Source organism: Melampsora larici-populina (genome assembly GCF_000204055.1).
Source record: "Melampsora larici-populina 98AG31 unplaced genomic scaffold MELLAscaffold_30, whole genome shotgun sequence".
In the NCBI taxonomy this organism is placed as follows: Eukaryota; Fungi; Basidiomycota; class Pucciniomycetes; order Pucciniales; family Melampsoraceae; genus Melampsora; species Melampsora laricis-populina.
This window is the reverse complement of record NW_006768794.1, coordinates 506267-532187: the sequence shown is the minus strand read 5'-3', so window position 1 is coordinate 532187 and position 25921 is coordinate 506267. Positions and strand designations below refer to the sequence as shown.

General features: G+C 37.9%; 7 protein-coding genes across 7 annotated transcripts; 2 read left to right on the top strand and 5 right to left on the bottom strand.

The window, feature by feature from the left end:
• Positions 1 to 6627: 6627 nt before the first annotated feature.
• On the bottom strand, positions 6628 to 7191 carry MELLADRAFT_89478 (uncharacterized protein; the record flags this gene model as incomplete). Its single annotated transcript, XM_007412329.1, has 1 exon — positions 6628 to 7191. One exon carries the CDS (start codon positions 7189 to 7191, stop codon positions 6628 to 6630), a length of 564 nt encoding a protein of 187 aa, XP_007412391.1.
• A 1678-nt stretch (positions 7192 to 8869) lies between these two features.
• MELLADRAFT_108569 (uncharacterized protein) lies at positions 8870 to 9680 on the top strand (the record flags this gene model as incomplete). The annotated part of the gene is made up of 4 exons (XM_007412399.1): positions 8870 to 9141; positions 9207 to 9283; positions 9358 to 9398; positions 9477 to 9680. 4 exons carry the CDS (start codon positions 8870 to 8872, stop codon positions 9678 to 9680), a joined length of 594 nt encoding a protein of 197 aa, XP_007412461.1.
• Positions 9681 to 13087: 3407 nt separating this feature from the next.
• MELLADRAFT_117118 (uncharacterized protein) lies at positions 13088 to 15777 on the bottom strand (the record flags this gene model as incomplete). Its single annotated transcript, XM_007412328.1, has 12 exons — positions 13088 to 13665; positions 13758 to 13792; positions 13863 to 13922; positions 13986 to 14198; positions 14264 to 14332; positions 14404 to 14570; positions 14644 to 14804; positions 14881 to 14992; positions 15068 to 15130; positions 15183 to 15277; positions 15363 to 15424; positions 15503 to 15777. The coding sequence occupies 12 exons, from the start codon at positions 15737 to 15739 to the stop codon at positions 13374 to 13376; spliced, it is 1566 nt and encodes a 521-aa protein (XP_007412390.1).
• Positions 15778 to 16996: 1219 nt separating this feature from the next.
• Positions 16997 to 18466, bottom strand: MELLADRAFT_72416 (uncharacterized protein; the record flags this gene model as incomplete). Its single annotated transcript, XM_007412327.1, has 7 exons — positions 16997 to 17305; positions 17377 to 17583; positions 17659 to 17700; positions 17808 to 17876; positions 17947 to 17973; positions 18079 to 18139; positions 18356 to 18466. 7 exons carry the CDS (start codon positions 18371 to 18373, stop codon positions 17196 to 17198), a joined length of 534 nt encoding a protein of 177 aa, XP_007412389.1.
• Positions 18467 to 19587: 1121 nt separating this feature from the next.
• On the bottom strand, positions 19588 to 20495 carry MELLADRAFT_64978 (uncharacterized protein; the record flags this gene model as incomplete). Its single annotated transcript, XM_007412326.1, has 4 exons — positions 19588 to 20054; positions 20164 to 20220; positions 20307 to 20403; positions 20490 to 20495. The coding sequence occupies 4 exons, from the start codon at positions 20493 to 20495 to the stop codon at positions 19588 to 19590; spliced, it is 627 nt and encodes a 208-aa protein (XP_007412388.1).
• A 341-nt stretch (positions 20496 to 20836) lies between these two features.
• Positions 20837 to 21800, top strand: MELLADRAFT_108565 (uncharacterized protein; the record flags this gene model as incomplete). Its single annotated transcript, XM_007412400.1, has 3 exons — positions 20837 to 20906; positions 21169 to 21408; positions 21520 to 21800. 3 exons carry the CDS (start codon positions 20837 to 20839, stop codon positions 21798 to 21800), a joined length of 591 nt encoding a protein of 196 aa, XP_007412462.1.
• A 1671-nt stretch (positions 21801 to 23471) lies between these two features.
• MELLADRAFT_89475 (uncharacterized protein) lies at positions 23472 to 23970 on the bottom strand (the record flags this gene model as incomplete). Its single annotated transcript, XM_007412325.1, has 2 exons — positions 23472 to 23778; positions 23846 to 23970. The coding sequence occupies 2 exons, from the start codon at positions 23968 to 23970 to the stop codon at positions 23472 to 23474; spliced, it is 432 nt and encodes a 143-aa protein (XP_007412387.1).
• Between the last annotated feature and the right edge of the window lie 1951 nt (positions 23971 to 25921).

Genomic DNA, 25921 nt, shown 5'->3' with positions numbered 1-25921 from the left:
TTCCTTTTTACTGCCCCTGTTTCAAGACAGTAACACTCCATCTTGGTCATGTACCACTGTTCTTGCAACATAAAGTTGACAAGATCCCTGTGATATTTATATCCAGGCTATTTGTAGATTATGTCTTCGAGAATAACCTTGGTTCAGAACCTGACCAGTTCCACCTGTCAGCCAACAGTGACCCGTGGCATAAGCCAAATCCCTGTAAAACGTTGTGGTGATCTATTTATGATATCAAGCAAGAAAATTAATCATCTTTACTTTACCAATTTATTAGCAAACTTCAATATAGCAGAGAATTCGAAATTCAGGTTTTCAGATCAATTGAAGCTCTTAGAGGCTTATGTATACTTATTAGCTTATTATTATGTCATCTTATTTCAAAATTATTATTAAGATCAACATAGTTTACTTACAAAGTTATTGCAAAGAGACGGAAAAAGAAAAGATAAGAAAAATTCGAAAATATAGGTGTAAAAGTTTGAAAATGGTTTTTAGCTTATTTGTAATTAAGTTATGGGTTTCATGAGGTTAGAATATGAAAGAACAACAGTTTATTATACAGGAACAATTTTCATATTCAAGTTTGATAAGGGGAAACAGAAGTTATTAGCAGAAAGGTACTTTTTCGAAGTTGGTAAACAAGGGTTATACGTGTAGTTTAGTTGTGTAATGGTGGTAGTGATGGAATTTAAGGTTGCCAAGAGGATTTTCCGGGATTTTTAAGGTTATAGAAGATGATGTCATATTACATGAGCAAGAAAAAGAGAGTAACAGCTGTGAAAAGTGAAGAAAATAGGTGAAAATCGTCGAAAATGGAGGTTTTCAGCTAATTACATATGTCAAATGACGTCAGAATAAGTTGGTAGATAGCTCATTCAACGCAGAAGAGTGTATTACATAATGTACAACCTTTAAATCATTAGTAACGGAGGTTTATGTAAAAAGTTATAAGGGAAATAAGAAATTGGTGTGAATCTCGAATTTACAGTCACAAGTCACATGTAACACCAAAAACCTTAACTTCACAACTCAATATCTTACTCATCACTCATCAGAAGTAGGTCATGTAGGTGTCAGAAATGATCAGTAACACGTGGGCTACAAGATGCACTTTAGTAATCAAAAATTGGAGCACATCTGAAAAAATTCGTAATCTCAAAAATTGGGTTTCAGCTAGTTTACAAGGAAAAAATCACCTGTATTCATCATAAGAAGTGCTGTACATTACATCATTGCGTCATTGATCACTTTTGGCTGTGAAAATTACATCATACATTAGTAACAAGATCATTACATTGCGTCATTACATGGTTTTTAGGGTTATTTAGGCGGATTTGATTGGTTTTTGAAGCTGTTGACTGTTGTAAAAGTTGTTACATGTGGATATAAGTACTCCTTGATGATTTTAGGATTGTAGCGCCCTTTTCTGCATCTTATACCTTTGTTGTAGTGTTATAAATCATCATTTATTTACTATATTTGTACTAAGATCACTTAAATCCGCCCCTTCAAAGCAAGGAGAAATTTATTTACGTGTGTTAAAGACTACAAGTCTAATTGGGAATAATACTTACAACAGTATTGCTAGTAATAAACATAGTGTGTGACTTTTTGCGCTTAAAATCTGGGAAGAATACTTAACAACAGTATTGCTTTATTTTCTCTGGTGCTTTATCTATTTCTCTGTTATCACAAAGTGGTCAGCAAGTGCCCTTGTGCTGATTTCTTTGAAGAAGGCAGGCTTTTAGGCAACTTCTACTATATTACACGTAGTAGATTATCCCTTCTTAGGTGTTGTAAAGCTCTTGTTGAGCTTTAAATACTACAACGTCCACTTATATATTTGAGATCATAGTCAAAACTAATCAGTAATAGTGGGGTTCAAGTTAAAACAAATTGGACTTATAATGAATTTTAAGCAATGTTCTGGAGTCCCAAATTATAGTTTTGTTTATAAGCCATCCGAGCAGCTTCAGAGCTGCTCGGGTGACTTATAAATTATAAGTCAATCCTCATAATTTCAAGCAAGACAACCTTTTTTTTCCACAAAGAAAAAAATGTCCTTTGAATTGTGTGTCAACGGCCTTTTTTTTAGTGCTCAACGGTCGATTTTTTTCTTTTTCTCTCTTGTTGAATCCATAACAGCAGAAATAATGCACTTTGCGAGCCTCTTGTACCTTTGTTTCAGAAGGTTTCAGAGCCTGTTCTTTTTTTACACTACAAGAAATATAATATTTTCTGGGCAGAAAATTAAATTATTGATACACAAAAATATTGAGAGGCCAGGCAAAGGGCAAAAAATAAATAAAAATATGCATCTTGTTCCCTGCGTTGAGAACTTCACTCTCCATATTTTTCCGTATTTTTACAGTCCATATTGATAAGTGTACTAACAATAAACCTTCGTAATCATCCAATTACAACCTGTAACAAGCACTGAAATTTGGCTCATTAGTGTTTAGAGAAACTTTTGATTTCTGAAAAAACTCATAACTTTTTCAATTCCGGGCCATAACGCTCGATTTTGAGTGCATTGGCAAGCTGGAATGGTCCTCCAAATAGTTCATAATAAGACCACACAGCATGCTGGTCTGCTAAAAAGGATATCATCTTTTTTATACATTTGTACATACAGATCCATAGAATGTGTGTCATACTAGCTACATAGTTATTGTCATTGTGAAAGTTTGAGAACGGGAGTTGGGCTTTCTAATGCACCTAAAATCAAGTGTTTTGAGGCAGATTTGACAAAGTTATGGGTGTTTTCAGAATTCAAAAGTTTCTCTAAACACTAATGAGCCAAATTTCAGTGCTTGTTACAGGTTGTAATTGGATGATTATCAAGGTTTATTGTTAGTACACTTATCAATATGGACTGTAAAAATACGGGGAAATATGGAGAGTGAAGCTCTCAATGCAGGGAACAAGATGCATATTTTTATTTATTTTTTGCCCTTCTCCTGGCCTCTCAATATTTTTGTATATCAATAATTTAATTTTCTGCCCAGAAAATATTATATTTCTTGTAGTGTTACTTTAGACCAACTTTACTCATATATAAGCACTTGTACAAGCTGTCATTGTGTTTTTTAGGCACCAAGCAGACTTAAAAAGTGGCTTGAGTTGCCTATAATCTTAGCTCAATTTTTTTGACTTGAACCCCACTAATATCTCTTGAAATAGATATATCTTCAATCCTACGTACCCAATAGGATTGTTTGTCAGGGTTTTAGTTGAAACTTAAGGAGTTTAAGGAACAAAGTAAGTGCCACCCTGACAGCAACGCAGCAGCAGGTACTGTACCAGTATAGTATTGAAGATACTGGTACAGTACCTATATTTAAAATACTCGAAATCAAGGTACTCAGTACAGTATCTGTGCGGAGATACTATACTGAGTACAGTACCTACAATTTAGGTACTGTGAAAACCAGCATAGAGTACAGTATTATTTGGCACATCAAGATACTGTACTGTACTGGTATCATGCTTCGATACTTAGGTACTATACTGTATCATACCTAGAGCAGGTACTGTACAGTATCGTACCTAGAGCAGGTACTGTACTGTATAGTACCTGATACTGCATAGTATTCAGCAGATACTGTGCAGTATTGATCAGGCACTGTGTGGTATTGACAGTACCTGGTAAGTACCTGACACCAAATGGACCGTTTCAAGTAAAACAGAAAGAAAGCAAACTAAAGTGATTATTTTTTGAAAGGCTAGTAATTAAGATGAGATAGGAAACCAAAGACAATCAAAAAAAGAAAAACTAAACATAAATCATTTATATTTGTTGTATAATTGTTGAAATAATCAAGAAAAGATGTGTCACAATTATCTAGCACAAGACGCAGCATCATTAGCAATGCATTGAGTCATAATATCACCCGCTTTGACAAACTTTCCCTTCATCTGAACACCCTCCACTGACCACATACGCCCACACACAAGTCTTTCAATTGCTCGTGGCTTGAGAGAGCTCCGGTCTCGGGTGCAGATATCAGCTGCGCATGAGAAGCCCCTCTCACAAGCGCACGATGTCCCGCTGATGGCTAGGTAGTCACGAGCAAGGCAGCTCAAAATCGGGTATTTGCCTTAGTTCAACTAAAGAAATCGATATCATCAGCATCTTGTTGGCAATATTTACACAAACAGCCAAATGACCCACCTTCCACCATGCCAAAGCCAGATGAGGATTCTCAACAACATCTGCTGAAGGCTCCTCGGCCATCTCCAGGTACGATCTGAGTTTGTTAGCTGTGTTGCGTCGGTTCTTGGCTTTGTGCTTGCGGAATTCTTCATCATCTTCAGCCGCTTCTAAACTTTTGCTATTGACAACCCGGTTAGAATTTGACGTGATAGGCTCATAAGGGCCATCGATGTCCAATTCAGCCTTCTTGTTGCTGTAAGCTGATTCAATTAGTTCTTTAGCAACGTTTGATTCTTCAGATGATTCTCCAAAAGCAAAGTTGAAGTAGTCAAGTCGCAGGCTTGGATGCATGATAGTCGCTACAATGAGAGTATGGGATTCGAGAGACTCCTTCAGGTAAGCCTTGACTCGAACCAACATCGCGTGATACATAGGGAACAATGGCTCGGCACGGGATTGTGTTGCGTCGATTTTCTTCTGCAGTATCTTCTTGAGCTTGACGTACTCGCGAATGACCAAGGAGCCAGTTGGTCCGTTCTGCTCGAAGAACTTAGTCAAGTTCTCAAACTCCTAAAAATTACGAAGAGAAGTTAATGTTGGATAAAAGTGATAAATTAATGAGAACAATCTGAACCGAGGCTTACCTGTAGAATCTTGATCAAATCTCTCACTTGTCGCCACTCATCTGGCAAAATCATAACCTTGTTGAAGATCCTTCGAGGTTGGTAAATGTCTGGAGGTAATGGAGTTTCGCCCACACGGGTTGATCCTGCTGTGCATGGTAGCTCCATCTGATCTTCTTTCAAAATTTGATCAATAACCTACCGACATAAAGGGAATTGTCATTCAGCAATATATTCCCAAGATGATGTGTCAGTAATGAAATAACCAACCTCTCGTGCATTGTACAACCTTTTCCAGCATTGAAGCTTGATGTTCCAACGGATTCCGTATCCTGGAATCGGCCTGGGGAGCTTTTCCTTGAGCATTGCTAGGCAGACGGCGTCAAAAAGTGAGCACATGACTGCTGAGCCACCGATCTTACGTCCTATGACATCCAGCTGACATATTTTGAAGTTAGTAGAGATAATTGCCTATATTTTATTTAGAGATAAAGTGAAAGTAAAGAGGTAAGAGGAATTAAACTTACCTTTGTCATGAGTGAGTCAACAGCGTTTGCTGCATTGCAATTACTAGGCAATGGCTCGATCGGAGGATTGGGGGCTTCGTGAGGCCCATCAATCACATCATACCAGCCAGGACGTTCTTGCGTAGGCTGAAGATCAGAGTCATCGACCTCTTGAGCCTCTTCTTCCTCAGCATCACCATCGCCATCTTCTTCTTCGGGGACAGATTGTAGAGTCGTTGTCGGAATGGGAAAATCACCAAGCATCGTCGATTTGACGAGGGGCGGTGGTGGTGCTTGGAGCCCACTGCTCACGATAAGCGCTAGCTTATGACACACGCATTGTACTCGGTCAGTTTTGTGGTTCCACCTCAATACTTCACCATGGTCTTCACAGTGTTTCGTGAGCCGTACATTCATGGCTTCAGCAAGGGTGTTGTTATTGCTGCCTGAATCGTGGGTTTGAGCTAACATGTAGATGAAAAAAAAGAAACAAGAAACAAAATAAGTTAGATTGGAATAGAAAAAAATTGAAGAATATAATTATAATAAGTTAAATAATGAAACACTTATCTTTTTATGAAGGTTGTGCTTGGTGAGGAGATTGATCAAAGGCTCAGCCAGCCAATTGCCTTTATGGTGCCACGCGATGAGTTTCAAGGCAAAGTGCCTGGTGATGTAAGTCCAATCTTGAGTGACAAACGTCACACTGGCACCCAAAAATCCATATTGATTACCCGGGGTGGTCCATGCATCATGAATGAGTCCAAACAAGCTTTTGAGTGACTATGAATAGTTGTGATTTGTCAGGTCACTTATAGAATTTGAGAAGTTAAAAGGGAATAAGATAAATAAGTAAAAAGGAACTCACCTTAAGTTCACCAATAACAGAAGACCGCATGTCCAAATAGGCCTCATGCGCGAACTTAGCTACCCATGTCCTTCCAAACAGATGGGCGTTTGGATTGGCATGTCTAAACGCGGCCCTTAGATAGGGGTCTTCCATTCGTCGCCATGGTTGAGCTGTCCTTATCACCCACATGCCTAAGAGTTGATTGAGTATTTGATGATCAAACTTGGGTACGACCTGAGCAAAAGTCAAGATTGAGGTTTGGCCTTGGGCCGAGTTGTCATCTTTAGTTCGCTGTTCAAACACGGTGAGTGGTAGTTTACAGCCAGAAGCAATTGCTGTTGATCTCTTCAGGCATCCAGGATTGCCCGACTTGCCATCCTGTCGGGATCCATCTCGATGGGCTAAAAGATTTGTCGCCAAAGATGGAGCACTGGAAACTTTGAAGCCACAGAACTTGCACGGAAAGCAAGTGCATGTCTTACCTTTCGACTATGAAGAGATGAAATAGAAGAAACAATCAACAAAGAGATATAAAGGAAACAAAAGGAAACTTACATTGATGTATGTTTCCATTTCATCGAAGTAATCACGGATGTTATCGTAATGTTGTTCTTTCTTCGGTTTCTTCGCAACTTTTTCATTTTCCTCATTGGAGTCTTGCACTAAGTTGATCTTGAGGGTGACGGCCTGACTACCATTAGTACCTGCATCCATTTGACTTCCTTGGGCTTGTTGAGAGCAACTCGACTTCTGAGAACTCTTTGACTGTTGTCCCGAGGTTGATTTCCGTGGGTTTTTGAGCTTGCGGTGAGGTCGTGAAGCTTTTGAGTGATCGGAAGAAGCTTCATCCGTTGCAGGATCATCGCGCTTGCGTTTTGTAGGTGCTTGATAAACTGAGGTGTCGGTATCAGAGTCTTCATCATGGCGTCGGACAGAACGACCGGAGTCGGCAGGCAATTTGATCATTTGGGAGGCTTTCTTAGCTGGGGAAGGTCGGGAGCTACGACGAACTCTGGGGATATCAGCTACCCCGGAAGTAGACGAGGAGGACATAATGGTGATGTGCGAGAAGTGGATCAACCTATTGATATGGGTCCAGAGGGTAAAGACGATTGTAATTATTATTAGATTATGAACAAAGTGAAAGTTGAAAATAGGAATGAACTAAAAAGGAAAAGGGGAAGGGGTGGCCATACTTTTTTGCCACAAAAGAGCCCCTGCTCAAGTAGTTTGATACAAAAGAGCCCCTGCTCAAGTGACCGAAGGGAAACTTGACACGTTGCCATTGCCGCACGTCCATGTCTAGATCGCTTCTGAAGATGAATAACACATTTTGGTTCAGTAAGGGAAGCAACAGAGGGGCAATATAGATCAAAATTGTTGGAATTGGCGATTGTACTTACCAATGTGGAAGGATCGTGGCGTGTTATTTGTTGGTCTTCGTCGTTTGAGGTGAGGTGTACTTGGAGAAGATGTACAAAACCGGAATCCGAAAGCTAGGCAAGTACCATGGTAGGCTCAATACTAGGTACTTTGCGATACTGTACTAGTACAGTACCTAGATTAAAGTACCTACAGTACCGGGAAAGATACCCGGTACTGTACCTAGTATTGTGATACTTACAAGGCCGGTACTGTACTGGTACCTACGTCTGCGGTACTATACCGAGTACAGTACCTTCACTAAAATTTTAAAAAAATTGGACCTGCAGTACAGTAGTGGCCTCTAAGGTACTGTACTGCTAGGTACTGTACCCGTAAATCTAGGTACTATACTGTACTGTACCAGTACTAGTACAGTACCGGCTGCTGCGTTGCTGACAGGGGGTGTCCTTGCATTGGCATCCATTATCATATCTTACAGCCCTTTGGTACTAGCAAAGGGATTGGGGCTCACAATGATGGTATCCAAACTTATAGTCAATATGATCCTAGACACCATACAGTGTTTATCTTGCAGCAAAACATACAAAGAGAGTAGAAAGAAAAATCAAAGTGGTAGGTATAAACTGCATTACCTGCAGCAAAGTAGGACTGAAATTAGCAGGGAAGATAGGTTTACCACATAGATTTTGCTTAGAAGAACAACAAAGTGTCAGGAGAGACAAATATTCTTAGTCACAAGACTAAGTATGATGAGTACAAAGGCGGCTCTGACGCCAGTTTCCTCGTTTATATTGGGAAGGATTATCAAATAACGGAAAATGCATCAGAGTTTCTCCAAATTCCGACGGTTTTTTACTCGAACGGTGCGCCCCCGCGCCTCCTGCAATCTGGGCGAGCCTCAGCCAACAGTCATCGCGCCTGGCCGCGCCCGGCCTTCCAAAAAACGCGCCCTTCACCTGACCACGAAGGCTTTCGACCCAGCGAGGCAGCGCCACATGTTTAGTGGTAAGTATTTTTTAACATACACCCAAACGAGAAGGAGCACAGGTGAAGTGGCACCACTTTTTGAATAGGGGTTTGAAACTCTGGGAGGTGGATTCCCACAAGGTCGAGGTAGGTTGAGGTAGGTTGTTCCGGCGGTACACAGCCCAGTGCCCACCAGTTCCTTTTTTTTCATCCCGAATGATTTGGGTGTTTGTACAAGGCAAATCGCTGTACTCCGAGTCAACGACCTCACGGGGAATATAAAGCATCACGCTTGGATACTTTTTTGCATTCTCCTCACTCTCGTTCCCTCTCCTCAATTTTTTTATCGTCAAGACTTCTGCATCTTCGAGGATCCAACATGTTTTTCACTAATATCATCACCGCCATCTATATTCTCTCTGCTATCAAAACTGTTGTGATAGCTGAAAGAAATTTCATATCCCGTCGGTCCACGTCACCTATGGTCCCTTTGAGGCCGAGAGCCCTTCCTCCATGCGAAGCTCGCAATTTATCCGGTCCAAGGCCTACCGACGACGTGGTGAAAGCTTATATTGATCTCGACGAGCTATCCGACAAGGACTCGGAATGGAGGCCGTTGGTTTGCGGTCTCGGTGGAGTAAATTGCATAGGGTCAGCGCTGAGCCCAAGTCTTGTTCCTTTGATTTATCGCATGTTAAAGTCGTCGCATTTTACAGGAGACCGGGGGAGGAACTCGTGACACTGCAACCTACTTTAGCTCGGATACGACACAACTTCACACTTAATGATGGGTGTAAGTACCACGATTCCAGATTAGACCACGCGGGTCGAGATGAACATCAGCTCATTTCTTGTGGCTGTTTATAGCGACCATTCATGTTATATATAACGGGCAGTCTACGGTGCAGGTTTGCAAGTTTCCTCATTCAAGTATAGATTTCCTTTGAACCAAAAATGACTTGAACACTGATCACCTCGTATTTTAGTGGACGGCTCCTGGCGGCACTGTGAACTCGTACATGGCGCACGGAACTGACTACATATGTGTCAAGGGTACGATGTCAGTAAAGTTTTGGGCTGATGGATCAGTGTTCAGTGCTGGGGACGAACCCATCGCTTGCATGTGCGGGTACCCTCCCGACGGCGACAAAACTATCCTTGTAGAAACCAAAGATGCTACAATGGAGTGATTTCTCTCTCAAACTTCTAAATGAATGCCGCATGCCTTCAGAATACTCCAATAAACACCAACATCGGTCATTGCTAGTCGTCAGGGCTGCTTCAGGTGTTTAGGTTAAACTTCGGCGAAACATAAAACCACATTTCTTTCTCTACTCAAGACTCACTGATGTCACCCTTAACGACACGGATACGCAGAACAATGGACAATTTATTTATACCTGCTCAATAACTACATAGAGTACAGAGTATTCTGATTCATGTGCCAGAAATTGAACTATTGCTGACCAAAGGTTGGACATTTGTTAAGTGTGATCGAGTCAACTCAAACATAGAGTACAGAGTATTCTGATTCATGTGCCAGAAATTGAACTATTGCTGACCAAAGGTTGGACATTTGTTAAGTGTGAGAAGGCAAGTCTTCTAGAAATATTGACAAGGATTTCATGACCGACGTTGTGAAACGAGCTTTGCCAAAATGTGTGATAGCCTTCATGTGAGTGATGGAACTCTATCAAGTGTATTTTTCTCGGGCCTAAGAGGGCTCTTTGAGCCACATCAATGGATAGTGGAGTCATGTTAGATTCTGGATCCTTAGGTTTGTCATGTCAACATTAGGAATTCTTGAGGTTTTTATGAACTTGGTGAGGGATAGGGAAAGGTATGGAAGGGAGAAGTCTGCATAGACTTCTCCAACTCCTGATACCCATTTGCGCAGACATTACAATACAAACATACACATCAGGTATTAGGCTTATTATAACACTAATCCCCCCCTCAGAGCATCTCCAACGGAGCTTGTATTTTGAGGGCTGCCAAACAGAGCCCCCAAAATGATTCTCAAATGTAGGGGGTCAAAAAGCATGTCTTTACAGCGGAGCACTTAAATTTACGCAAATCCCCAATTGAAGTCTTCTTGTATGCTTGGACTCAAACACATATCTACTCAACTTCACACATATAGTTCATCATACATTTCAAATTGTCAATTCCTTTCAGAATCATACTCATCATGGATCCAGACCAACTTGCAGCATTTCTCAATGACCTTTGTGAAGATGACATTGAAGAAGACGCAGCTGCTGCACAAGCAGCAGCCTGGTACCGGCGTAGAGTGCCATTGGCAAGTCCCTCTTACAACATCTTGTTGAGGACTTTGGAATCTTTGGCCGGTGATAAAGGTATGATTCTTTCAGCTTGAGGAGTGGCATTATACAAGGTGTCACATGTACAATCACATACTTGACAGCTTTAGGTTAGACTAGTTACAACAGGATTTAGATTTGAGGTTTAGATTTGAGTTGTCTTTCTTTCTTATTTGTCTTTTCTCATTAGTTTCTTCATACTCTACCAGTCTCATCATGCTATTGGAGAGGGTTGTTTTCTCATTGTTTATATCAAACTAGGCCTGGTTTTTTAGAAATATATTTGAGGTTTTGAATAGCTTTGGGTAGTTTGGAGAAGATACCAGTTGTTTGAACTTCCCCTGCCCTCAAAAAAGCCACCCCACACCACCATCTGTAGTTACGTTTGGCACTATTATTTGTATTGTCCTTACCTGCTCATTGTGGTTACAAAAATCTATCATGAGTTAGGTTTTTCTCACTAAGGCTCAGTTTGGGCAAGCACCAGTGAAATATCCTAGAGGATGGGACACAAAACCATCTTCTACCCTAGTAAGAGCCCAACTTTTCCCCGCCTTTGATAATTGGATAGCTGAAAACCAATGTTAGAATTCTAATTTTTTGTAAAGTACTCCAATTTTTGATTACTAAAGCTCATCTTTTGGATCTCATAAGATGGATCATTGATTGGTCAAATATGACACACTTCTGACATGTGATGAATAATTTATTGAGTTGTAAAGATTGATAAAATAAGTGTTTTGTCATGTAAATGTTGTCACATGTGTGTATGTAAGTGCAAAAGTCAAAATTCAGACCATTTTCTTTGATTCCTTATAACACTTTCACACATCTTCTGTTACTAGTGGTTCAAAGGCTGTGCATTATTAAATGAAACCTTTTGCATCAACTGGGATATTATCCATACTGATCTGAACAGCTTTGACATATGTAATTAGTTGAAAACCATCATTTTTGATGATTTTCACACCTTTTCACCTCTTTTCACGTCTGATATTGATTTCTTCTACATCATAAGATCATTGTTGATCAATCTTTTCATAAGAATAACTCTAAAACAATCATTCTAAAACTCTTGGAACCATCAAATCCCTCAATCACATCATTACATATCTATAAATCCTGTAGTACCCTTGTTTACCATCCTCAAATTTATGTCTTTCTTGAATAACTTCACTCCTCTCTTATCAATCCTCAAGATAAAAGTTGATGATGAATAATGTGATTATGCTTGCTCATAATTAAAACTTCCTGAACCTTCAAATCAATTACTAATACCCCATTTACCATCTAATATACCTACATTTTTGACTCCTTTATGGATTTCATTATCTTTCTTCTTTTCAATTATGATCTTATGATTCAAATTAAATAACTATGATTTAAATAACTGATGATTATTCAAGAACAATTTATAATCAAATTGAAATAATATATTAAAAAAATATGAAAAACAGGACTTTTGGCCTAAAACTCCCAAATTAACTACTGATGTGATCATTTTTTGATTTTTCTTGATGAACCCTATGAATTGATCACCACAAAATTTAGGGAACAAAATGAGAGTGAGTTATGCAGATATAACTTCTATTTTAGTAGGTAAGGTCTGAATGATATAGTACTTACACTACACTAAGGCATAGTTGTAAGTATAGTAAGATGTAGTAATGTGTAGTGAGGGAGCGAGTAGCCTACTGTTCAGAACTCTCTTGTCTACGGTCCTTGATACTCCTACCTTCCTCTAGCCCATGGGGAGGAGAAGGAACCCAGATAGCTCCCAGGTAACATACTGACAAAAAGGGTATGTTTTTACTTTGAATTCTTTGTCCTGTAATCAACAAAATAGGGATTTTGCCTACATTGCATTTGGATCATAACAAATTCAGAGGTATGAGTGTGAGAAGTCTTTGACCATCATTTTTGATCATACCACCCTGCCAAAAACAATTTTTACATCCATCACATTTTGTATACATTGAATGTCACTTCTACCAACATCTGAGATGATTTGACCACTCCTTTCATAATAGTCATACCTTCTATCAATTCAGGCAAAAAAAATCAGTCGCTTTTGTGTCCACTTATAGTGTGTAAAAATTCTGGCGTATTTGTTTGTTTTGAGGTTTTTATTGTTGCAAAACGGGTAAAGACAATAGTTTTTCATGCTTGATGTTATGGACCTTGGAACAAATTTTGAAAAAGGAAATCAAAAAGCTTCCTGGAATGATACCAGCAAAAAAAGGTATTCTTGGCGTTCGTAAGCCTCAAATTCAGGTATGAATAAACTTTGGGACATTTTTTTCAGTATGTTCACTAGGAGCTATCCAGAAGCCTGGACAAGCCCCCTGCCCCAATAACCTAGAGTGTTCATATACAGATACTTCAGGTTTGGCTAGGAAAAACCTAGTATCACATAGTCTACACATTAGATTACAATACATGATAAGTGAGATGAATACAATAGAAACAGATAATTAAAAACAAAACACCACCCCAAGACACTGTTGAGTAGAGATTGGAAGGCTGGAGGTTTACTTGAATCAAAGCAAAGCCTCAGTTTTACTTGTCAAACGATCTGACAGAAATTGGAGTAGGTGGATCTACAGCTGTTACAATAGAAATCTCTTCTGCCTTTGTTTCCGTCCACTCACAAGATTCAGAGATTTGAGCTTCTGGATCTTCTAAATTTTCAGGAGGTAAGAAGATTGAAGGTTCATCTTGTTTTACTTGTCTATTGGAACAAAATATACTTTTTCTCATCCTTAATTCGTCTGAAGTTGTGAATGTTTTTTCTGGGTTTCTTTTGGACCTGTAAAATCGCATTGTTTGTGATAGTATCTTAAACATAAGACTAGAAGACATATATATAAAATAGTATGGTCTCAGTGCATGGTACTCTTTGTTTTGAGCTGTCATCCTGACAAAGCATTGAAATGAGCTTACACATTTCCAATAAGGGTTATAAGGCAGCTTATAGACTAGCGTAAAAAATCAATATGATATCAATGACAATAGGAGACAGGTCATAATTGAAGTAACGTTTCATACCAAGTCGTTTATCAGGACGAAATTCGCTGTTAATACCTCATCTATTGAGCTATTGATATACTACATCCAGAAATCAAAATAAGTAGAACTCAAGGCTGAAGCCAAAATGGTTGTTCTACTCACTGTCCAGATCAACACGGGCACCAGAATGAGACAGGCAATCAATATTATGCCAGAGATGATGATCATGATATTTTGTTCATGAACATAATCGATTGTTTGGCTTGATATATTGGAATTCTTTGTCATGATCTGACGTAACGTATCCCAGACACCAATCTTACATCCAAGTTTTCGCTTTTGTTGAATTGTGAGTTGAATATTAAAAAATTGGATCTATGGAAAACTGAAGGTTAGCAAAACATATAGTATCAGATTCGTAACGAAGTGATATCACTCACAACCACATCAAGACAATCCCAGATAATCCATAACAGTGCTCCGAGCTTCATATAAAACGACATTTGCTCCTGTATAATGAAATCAAGATACCAACCTATCAGCTCCATGATGCAAAAAAACAGCGTAAACATGATCTCACCAATACACTTGAAAGACCGAGTAATGGCTGCAAGAGCCTCAAAGCCTCGGTCAGACTGAACTGATCACCACTGGCATCTAGTGCTCTGAACTTCTCCACGACGTTGGACGTGGACGACGTTGCCTTTTGTATACTGACTTCTCCCAAAGAATATACGGTCGTGATGGCTAATCTCAATTTCTACATTAGCTAACAGTTCTCTTGGAGTTACCTTCATTGGAGTTTCAGTTGCAGACGCACATGTGAAGACCACAGCAGTCAAAACTGTAAACGTGATGTTGATTGTCCACACAACTGAACGAGGAACTTGGCTTGGAGATCCTTGAGCCATCATGTTCGGTCGCCAAGGTGGATCCCACTTACCGCAAATCTGATGAGCTGCAGTACTCCAAGAAAAACAACTAAAAAGATCCAGACTTCATCAAAACAAGGCTTTCATTGGTTTGCCATATGTACTCGAGTTCAGTAGCAGCTCACCAACTTCCAGCCCACTTGAACAAAAATTTGCTTCCAGGCAATGCCAACCGTCCTGGTAATACCGTATGTCTAGCCTCGGCCACCAAATCCCACGTAAATTGAATGATCGTTACTAAAAAAATCCTCCAAGGTGATCAATTAACATCTTGAGATGTGTGTGTAAGCTATAATTCAAGAAGCTACTGACAAGTGGAGAGACCTATGATACCCAATGCAAAACAGACACATGCATTGGGCCGCACAAGATTATCTATGATATTTGAAAGGTCCATGATCAGCTCCTGATTCTGCTGTAAACTAACCTGAGATCTCCATCATACAATTTGTGATGTTTCCGAGAGAAAACGTTCCGATTCGCTTTCGCATCACGCATGTAGACACCGCGGCTGAAAGCATCCTACGCAAATTGGGCAGTCCATTTGTAAGCTATGATCCTTCAAGACTAGCTAACTAACCATCATTTTAAGCGTCAATGAACTCACCAAAGGTTTGCTACGATATTTGCGGCGGTGATCACTTTGGCCCACGTAGGTCTCTCGGGTGGCTGAGATCATTTGAATCGAATCACAAAGTTAAAAATTGGAAGCTCTGATTGATCTCTGGATTCGAGTCTTTCACTCACTGTGACAATCGCAGCAAGATGATCCGCAACCTTTGCGTAGGGATGAGTGGTATTACTGACTGAGCTCAGCAGACTCACCACACCACCCATGAGATTGTCCGACATCTGATCGCGAAATGATTGTTGTGCCAAGGTTGGATTAAAGATATCCAAGAAGGAAGTTGTCGTTTCCGAGTAGAAAGTGAATGAAGTAAAAAATAAGACTGGATTAAGAGTGTCAATGATTCTGAATAGCATATAGGATACGTCGCGTTTATATGTATCGCATTTTGTGCTGGATCTCTTGCCCGAGAACGGTCTCGTCAAGCCGCCTGAGACTTCTCCCGCAAAGACTCAGACGCGCGAACAAAATGGTATCCTTTGGAAAAATTAAACCTTGACTATGGAACAACCGTGATACGATCGTCTATTGAGTCTTTGGAATTAAAGAAATCACCGCGGAATCCATCTGAGGTTCTATTTGGAAGAAACTCCGGCTGGGCCCGACCAAGAATATATGACTAATGTAATTGAGGGCTCTAGGTCAATAGTTAAAGGAAGATCGATATCAGTTCGTGTCGAATATCCAGAGCCAGCTAGAGCCTACGATTAATTAGCTGCCTGGCTTACCAAGAAGTTTCGGATGCGCGGGCTTTATCAAAATAGAATGCATCGAATCAGGTCACAACCTGATGCTCACCAGCTAAACCACCTTTCGGGTTCAGACTTACACTTCAAGTTAAGATAACGATCTAAACCAAGAATAGGTTTTGGGCGCTGAGATGACTCGGGTAAACTCACACGAGAGAGAATTAACCAGAAAATATGATGATAAGAATCAGAAGAATACTTTGAAGAAACGGTTCTTGAATCTTTGAGTAAAAAGGATTCTAAAACCGGGAAGAACCTGAAGTTCAAATGCTTTACTGAATATATCAAGAATCATCTTGATGGTAAAGAGCGTTGATGGTAAAGAGGCCATTTCCCAAGGAGAAGGTGTGAAATCATATCGTAGCACGGGGCTTACTCATGTTCGTTGTCACTATGTCACTTTAAGGCGCCTGTGACCTATTCTCGTATCTAGAAGCGCGCTCCTAGTGCCCATGGAAAATCAGTCGAATTTATGATCCAGTCCTTCACTCTTGAAACATACAATTTCATCATATGCAATACCAACCTCAACACCGTATAATCTGGCTAATATTTACTGAATAGCAACTGAATAAGAGAAATCAATCTAGCTGAGTAAACAGTTGAATTTCATGATTCTTATCTGAACTCAGTCAGTCAACTCAGAGTCATACCAAGCATCCCATATAGATCTCTAGAGAAAGATCTACCAATCTTCAACCAAGTTCACTTCTTAGGATAGGACGCATAATCAAAGAGACACACTGGGTAAGATTCATCAAGCCTAGTAGTTATAATCCTTACATCAACCTTTCCATGATGGTTCTTTTTAGAAAGCTAGTGACTCGATCTGCTCATCTCTTCTATGCACCAAACGCTCAAAGTAAAGCAGACAAAAAAGCACAGATTGAGAGCCTTGAACTTTCAATAATAATCAGCAATCAATAATAACTAGTAATGAATACAAGCTGATCGATCTTGATTTCAATCTTTTTATCTAATCATAAAGCTACAAAGAAGAAAAGATACAATTCAATTTTGAAACGCATGATCTTCAAAAGCTCAAGAAATGAAGCTTTGAGAATTAATAAGTGCCAGAAGAAGAATTCAAATCTTCATTATTAAAACCTGATTGATTGTTTCTCGAAAACGAATCTCCTTGATCATTTGTACCATAACCACCAGAACCAACCGCTACAAAGAAAGAAAGAAGATCAGATCGGTTTGGTTTAAGGAATGAGATGAAGAAAAGGAAATGGAATCACATTGATAACTATCATTAACTCCACCACTTGAAACACCAGATCTAGTTCCCATACCATCATTAGAACGAGAAGAATATTCATCATTGTTGAGACCGGTATTAGAACGAGAAGAATAATCGTCATTGTTTGAACTGGTTTGATTCGAATTCGAATTCATATCACCAAGACCTCCTTGGCTTTGGTTTTGACGCATGTTGGAATTGTAATCTAAATGGGGAAAGAAATCTTTAAGTACTAATCTAGCTTAAGAATTGTTTTGAATCAATCTGCGGATCACTCAACTATCGTTACTTTGATAATCATTATCATTGTTCTTTTGATAATCTAATCAAATTTCATTCCAAAAGAAACAAAAAGTTAAACAATTTCATGTTTCTGTTGGTTATCAATCATGGTGATGGGAGAAGGAAAAAAATCTTGAAGACTCAAACTGTTATTACCCATCATGGAATCATCGTTCATGCTTTGATTAGATTGACGACCCATACCGGATCCATAACCTAAGAACCAAAACTCATGAGATCAAATTTCTTTTGATAAAAACAGAACAACTCAGAAAGTGTACTCAACTGTTATCTTCTTGAGCTCCTCCAACACCTTGACAAAACAAATTCCAAGAAAATCCAGCGAAAACAGAACAAATGAATCAACAATCACTTCTTAGTTTAGAAAAAAACAAGTAAATCCGATTGATTTCTTTACCTTGTCCTCTGATTTTGTTCATCATCGATTTTCCTTCTTCAGATCCAACAAATTCTTTAGCCTACACGAAAATAAAAATCAGAAATCAAATCAAATCAAAATCCAACAATAACAAGATCTGTTGACAAAAAAAACAATGAAGCAATGAAACCAAGAAGAACAAAGAAAGTGTCGGTTCTTCACAAAAAAAATAAAGGCCAAAGTCTAAAGAATGATGAATGGTATTGAAAGATTTGATAAAAAGAAGTCGTGATTTAAAATGATAAGTTAAACTTACTTGATCTAATAACCCCATTTTGTTTTATATCTAAATCTTTCTTACAACAGTTCTTATAGTAAGATGAAGTGAAATGGAAAGGAAAGATGATGAAGGAATTACGAATCGGTGAAGAGGATGAAGGCCATTAAATAGTGAATCTGAAGTTTAAAGTTCTTGATGAAAACCCAATGACATCATCGACCGTAAGTTTAACAGAACACCACGTCATAATTCAGAATCTTTAATCTGTAAGTTGATTAACCGATCTGCTCAATTCACCAGTCTTATCTTTCGATTTCCTCTTTAACCAATTTCTCTGAGTCTGTTCATCAAATTCCCAACTTACTAAACTTTACCCGAACTGATCAACTTCTTTTCCTTTTCAAGCTCTTCGAAAAGATTATATCTCTTAAAAAAATCAAGTCTACTCAAACAAGTTCCTTCTTAACTTGACTTCCACCAGCTAGAAGTCAGCTTAAGCAGAGAATCAGAGACTGAGATATTCTATCGAAACCCGGTTCTGGACTTTCCAACTTCAAACTCATTTGATAGATCTCCTTGATTGAATTGAATTTATAAATCACAGCATACATATCGTTCAACTAAACTATCAATTTCTCAAATTCTGAAAACCCTTCACGGACAATTTGATCAATTAAGTTGAAGTCACATATAGAGATTTTGAAGATTATACTTTTAGATATGGGTAAATGATAATCTGTGATTTGAGAAAGTACACTAAAATAAGCTAGATAAGTAACTCTTTCAAAGTTCATCATAAGCATATTCAACGAAACACCTATGGAAAATCCTTTCTATCTGTTTTCTTATCTTGACTTCAATCTTTCTTATCTTGACTTTGATTTTCAAACTAGTTTACTTATCCGATGAATGAAATATAGCCTCCACTTCTATCTTGAAGTTTTGATGATTTATATATCTTCTTAGTTTTGTTTCATGATCATGATTAACGGTATCGAAATCGAACAGACTGGTCATGATACATATCACAATCAATAAAATTACAAACAGACAATTGGAATAGAAATTCAAACGTTCATAGTCTGGTCGTCTAAATCTGATTTTCAATTATCAACTCAAAACAAACACCTGCCCATTTTTTGACGTTTCTTTATGTTCTGTAGTACACTTCTTCCTATTTATCATTTAATTTAATAACTTAATCATACAAAAATTGATAATTCCTTTCTTTACCTTGTATTCGAAAAGAAAACTTGTCAAGTTTTTTTTCAAACTTGAGGAATCAAATCTTGATCACTATCATCAGACCCAACCCCTTCATCCCACGTCGGATTAATCAAATCACCATTTCCCATCCTAACAGGTGTACGAGGAGTTTGATTAAGATTATTAGGATTAGGATTCGGATGATTAGGAGTAGGAAGAACAGGAGCCCGATTTGAAGATTCAGTGGTATTAGGATTTTGAGGTTCAAGTAGTTGATCAGAACTGGTTGAAAGATTCAGGTTCGATGAATTACTAGCTTGGTTCAGTAAACTATCGATGGCTAATTCGTTCCAATGTGATGGATGGTTCAGGTTCATAAAACTTGGTGTGGCAAGTAAAGAGGTACCCGATACTAAGGAATTCGTGGGTAAGAGACGACTGGATTGGATCGGATTCGATAACACACTTGAGCTTTGTTCGTACGGGTTTCCGTAGGGGTATGAAGGATGGGCGTTGGATGGTAATAAACCTAAGAAAGAAGTTTTGATTAGTTTTTTCATTTTCTGGTTCGGTTTAGGTTAGGATTAAGGGTTTGGAAAATGAGAAATATGGATACGAAAGTGAGATTTGAAATCTACCTTCATCATCTTCATTTTGATAAGGTGGAATAAGATCCCAAACTGATTGATCAAAACCTATATATACCAACCCGCGAAAAAAACATGTTGATTACGATTTGGGTTTCATGGATCATGGTTAATCCGAATATAAAAAAACTGACGATCGTCTAGAGAGTCTATGGCCCAATCTACTTGATCATCAACATAACACCATAAAGAAGTTTCATGTGGAAGATGAATATAAGTAAATCGATCATCCTGTGTGAAAGAAGATTGGTCGGAATTTAAATCAGTTTGATTTAGGGAATGTCGGTCGTTGATTCATCGAGTTCAAGATCACTTACACTCATCTTTACTTGTTTTGCTTTTGATCGATGGTATGGATTTATCTTGTCTTGGTTGAAGTTTTGGGTTTTTGGTTTTCGAAGTTTCTATGGCATTGGATTTTAGAATTCTGAGCCTGGGATTCGGGAAGTTGATCAGATTGAAAGTTAACGACACGGTACTTACCCGAGCCCGCTGACACCACTGCTCGGTACTCTCCGGACCCCGACACACACACCAAGAAAAAGTACAAAAAAAGTTGAAAGTTTTGGAAATTTCAAGCAATCCCGTATTCTCAAATCAAATAAACATTTTTTCTCTTCACAATTTAACGATTTGCTTACTTCGTTTTCATTGTTAAGATAAGATGAAACCAACCAACCAAAATAAAAAGAAACAAACTCATCAAATCAAATGTAGTATATGTGAAATTCAAAGTAAAAAATATTCATGTCCAATTGATCAAATTCCATAGTTAAGTTTCGAACCAATTCTTTAATTTCTTTTCTCAACACCAAAAGAATCGCATTCAACCTATTTAAAAAGAATTTCTAATCAAGTTGAACCGACTTTTTTGATTTTTTTGGTTTCCAGTTGTTCAGTGAAATGTTTCAACTTACACAAACGTTTGTTACTCTTTTTCTTTCAGAACCTTGAAGTAAACCAACCATACTGAATTCTGTTTTTTTCTAATTTTAGAACAAACCAATTGTCCAGGAACGAGATCCAAGAATGAAGAAACCATCAACCGAATCAAATCACAAGAAACCCAACCTATAGAAGAACCTAAAGAAGAAATCCTGCAAGAAGAAAGACCATTGAAACGGCTCAAAGATTTACGTTGGCCTGAACTAGATGAAGCACAGTGTTCTGTTTTTTATGATCCGTTACGTAGAGATGAAATTAAACCTTTGAGGAAATTCGAATGGGAAAGAATTGGTAAATGACCACAATCTCCCCGCCCAAAAAAATGAAATCGGTCAAAACTTGAAAATCGAACTGATATTTTGATTTTATGAACGGTTCTCTTGGTTTTTGTGGTCTTTTTAGTGACTTGCATCGAATTTAGAACTTTTTTAAGATCTTCTTCTGATTCATTTAAAGAAACTTTAAAACGAATTCATCTTGAACCTAATGAGAATTTACGTCATGAATTAATTAAAGAACTTGTAGGATTCGAATTTGATCAAGGTTCGTTTATTCATCAAAAGAATCAGAATCAGAAGAATCGACAAAAAGAAAGCATTAGGTTTGGATTAGAGGATCGAAAGGTTTTTGAAGAGTTTGGTGAAATTGTTAAAAAGATTTTGGATCAAACTAGAGGAACTTGAAGGTTTTTTTCATTTTTTTTTTGAGGATTTTTTGGGGGGTTGGTTTTGTAAGTTAACATGTGTTTCAAAAAACGTTGATTTTCTAAGCTGATTGGATTAATTTTCATTTTATATTTTGATTCTTGGTGACTCAGATAATTCAAAGTGATCAATTTAAGTCAAAGGTGTTAAGCCAGATATATCACTAAATTGGCCTTAAACTTAATATTCCTGTAGGCAAGGCTTCATTAAGATTTCTTTACATACTTTTTAACATTCTCGCTGCGCATACGGATTTACTGCATCACACGAATCCTACGTCCGCCGTCGACTCGTTCATCAATACCTTCATCACTCATGACTTTTTAATTACGGCTCTGGAATTGCTTAACGGACAAACAATAAGGATTTATATGAAGAGATCTTTTCTTGAACACAAAGTTGAAAGCTTCTTGTTTTTTTTTTTTGGTTTGAAATTCGAATTGTCATGTACTAAAATTGTAGAAAAAGATATAAAGTATGTATTGATATTATTTTCAAGAGATTAGAAATAAAGAAAAGATTGATCATAATGAGGCTCACAAGAAAAAATAATCAGATTCGGTCCAGAAGAAAGCTGGTAGATTGGTTTCCAAAGTACAACCTTTTATTGTGCTGTAGGAAGTTCTTGGTAAGATCTCATAGAGAATCTATAGCGATTCTTACACTATTGGTCCCAGTTTGTTCTACTTAGAATGATATACAACACACTTGAAGAAAAAGATGCGATAGATGTTTGTTTAAAAAAAATTCAAGTAATTATTGATCAAATTATAAAGAAATCTTACAAAATAATCATAAAAGAAAGAAAAGCAATCCATGATCATCTATAATCAATTTTCAATCCAAATCTCAATTGTTAAAGAGAAAGAGAGAGAAAAAGGAAAAGAAAACAAGAAAACAAGAAAAAATGAGGACTGAAAAATCACAGAAAAAAACACTTCTATCACAACCAAGAGAAAAAAGAATTCTTAAAACAAACTTTTTCTTGCACTACCCACTACTTTTCCTTTAACAAATACACTTGGAATATTTCAATCATCACCCTAAAAAAAGTTAATCAAATCAACCACACAAAACACAAAACCAGATCATTCAAATCAAAATCAAAATCAAAAAAAGTTACAAACCGTAAACAAGAATTTTTCAAAGAAATCATTCAATTAAATTTCTTTTTGAAAAATTCATCAATAAAAAAAATTCGGATTACATTCATCCTGGTACTCCTTCAAATCCAAATCGAATCAATTCATCATCTTCAACCTTTTCGATCGGATCAAAGGAAACTCCAGTTTGTAGAATAATCCCATCAAACTCTTTACCAACTATAAAGTTACCAATTCGTTCTTCAAGATTACAAACTTTTGCACCACCTATAGTAGCTAAATAAAACAAATTCTTAATCGAATGTAAACTGTTTTGAATCTCATGAGTCTCCTTTAGAGGAGGATCATGATGATGTTGATGGAAACCTAAAGCTTTAGTAGCCATCATTTCATCTCTTATACACCTTAAGATTCCAATCCCATGTCCACCCGAAACATCTGTACCTAATCCAATCTTCTCAATTCCATCTTGTAATCAACTTTTCACTTCACAGATCCCCGATTTTAAATTAAAATTCAAACTTGGACAATGACTTGATCCACATTCTCATTTCTCAATCAAATCAATTTCACTCGGTTCTAAATGTATACAATGAGCTAAAATCGTAGGTGATGTAAATAAATCGAATTCGTCATGTATTTCTGTATATGTTTCTATGTTAGGGAATAATGATTTGGTAAATGAGATTTCTGATTTCGATTCACTTAGATGAGTTTGTAATCGTAAGCTTGGATCTGATTGGAGTAGTTGGCCTAGTTGGCGTAAGAGTTTATCGGTACATGAGATTGCAAATCGAGGCGTTAGGATCGGTTGAAGTAGAGCTGATGAAAAACCTTCCTTCTTGGAAAGTGATCTCTCTAAACATTCTGAATCGGCCAACGACCCATCTGTGAGTGGATGATCAGGTATTGAGGTCCTACATATCAGCTTTTTCAAGTTCAGGAACGCAGTCTTGTCGAATATAGTCAATGAATTCAATGGTATCTTTTATAGGTTCCTCCACCGAATTTCGCTTATAACGTTCAAATGTTTCATTCCGATCCATCTACAACCAAAAACAATATATCAAATCAACCAAAAAAATCCCATGAGATGGCAGTAGAAGGTGTTCGATGTGATGGAATGATCGGAGTGGTTTGTGAATCAGTCTCTGAATCTGATTCAATCGATTCGACTGCCACTAAACTCACCATGAAAGAGATTGGGTCAGTGTATTTATTATGGGACGATGAGTTGAAGGAGGATATCAACTTACAAGCTTGAAATGAACCACCAGTTGAGAAACCTGGTTTGAGTGAATTGGTGGTTTGATTTGATTTTGGCATCTTACTTGATTGGTTTGATGAAGTGTCTACTGAATGATAATCTGCTGAGCTGGTATTTCTTTTGAATGGTCATCAAAAGCTTAAGTACTATGTACTTACTCGACAGTCGACGTTAAGGGGTCAAAAACTCAATCAACAAACATTCAAATTTTAACATTCATCTGGATCCATTCATGATTCACCGTTTACTTCTCAAGTTGAACGAACCCCTTACTATATCTCTCATTTGACCAATCCATAACATCTCGAGTGGACTCAATCCATGCAGTTTATAGCAAAACAAATCATTACCCATCTTCAATGACCTATGTACCCGTCTAACGCATCCCAAGAGAAGATGGAAGGATTTGGATGAAGAGCTGTGACGCGTTCAGCTTAAGGCTATCAATCAACTTTTGATGCATTCATACTACTCTTGATCGCATATTGGATTGTTTCTACGTGATAACTAGGCCTGAATACGCATCAATAAGAAGAAAGCTCCGAGATAATAGCAAACAGAATTCGGAGTCCGTGTGATCGGAAATCTTAGCGGAAAATCCTTTGCTTCCTCTTAAACTCGTCTATACCTTGTCAATTAGAAAGGGCAACTAACACATCATTGTACTACATCATCTAGCGTAGGGCTGTGATTTGTTGAATCATCTGTGAATCAGATTGAATGCAGAGATCTTGGAGAATGAGAGACTCAGTACAAGATATTCGAGTTGAAACTCACAAACCAGCGAGCTCCAACTGAAGAATTCCCTGCGAGCAATAATCACTAGGATTGCTAATCCGATGAGACTTATAATTCTTTGATGCATAACTGAGCTGTACCAAAATACAGGAGATGACCATTCTGGGTTCAGGCAGAGAATTTCCTGGCTTCTTTTTAGATTTCTTGAGACGAGAAGATCACAATGATCTCAATTATCTTGACTCGTGAGTCTAATCAACAAAAATCAATTCTGTGTTACTAGGCTCGCTGAACTGCTTATAGAAATCACATTACTTCATCAAGCTTGTATTCAATAAACTGAAGTGTTGAACTTGAAGTAAATCTGAAGCAGAAGTAGTCCCCAGAATTTCCTCTTCCAGTCTCAGTTTGGAAGTTTGGTAGAAATGTGAGATAGCTGACTGGACTCTGAGATCAAATCAATTCATTCAAGTTGATTAGCTTTGAGGATATAAACGCTTTTTTATACCACCAAAATGCCACAAGAAACTCCGAGTCAGATCCTAGAAGATCCGATGAATCTTAAATTTCTCCAAAATAATGGGAAACTCTTATGAGACATAGACGTTTTTCCCAGTTGTTGCTTCAAAGTAGACCTTAAAACTGAGATTCAGGATTTTAATACTGTATCATTTAGCCAAGAAGTTTGATCAGAAAGTCTGGAGGTGTCATGAAAGGCTCTATGGGTTGTTTTCTTCTTGAGGAATTTTACAGATCTTATCGATAACATTCCTTGTTAAAAACATTCATCTGATTTAATCAATCGGTATGGAAAGACTTACTACGCGACAGAAAACTAGGAAAAACCAAGTATTCCGATGGACCTCTCCATCTTTTCAGTTCTTATAAATGAGATTACCTCTTATGGGTTTGTGATGGAGTCGGGATGCGAGACAGTCGTACCTTGAAAAATCTATTGTGTTCGTCTTACCTATCTCTTTACTTCTGCGATA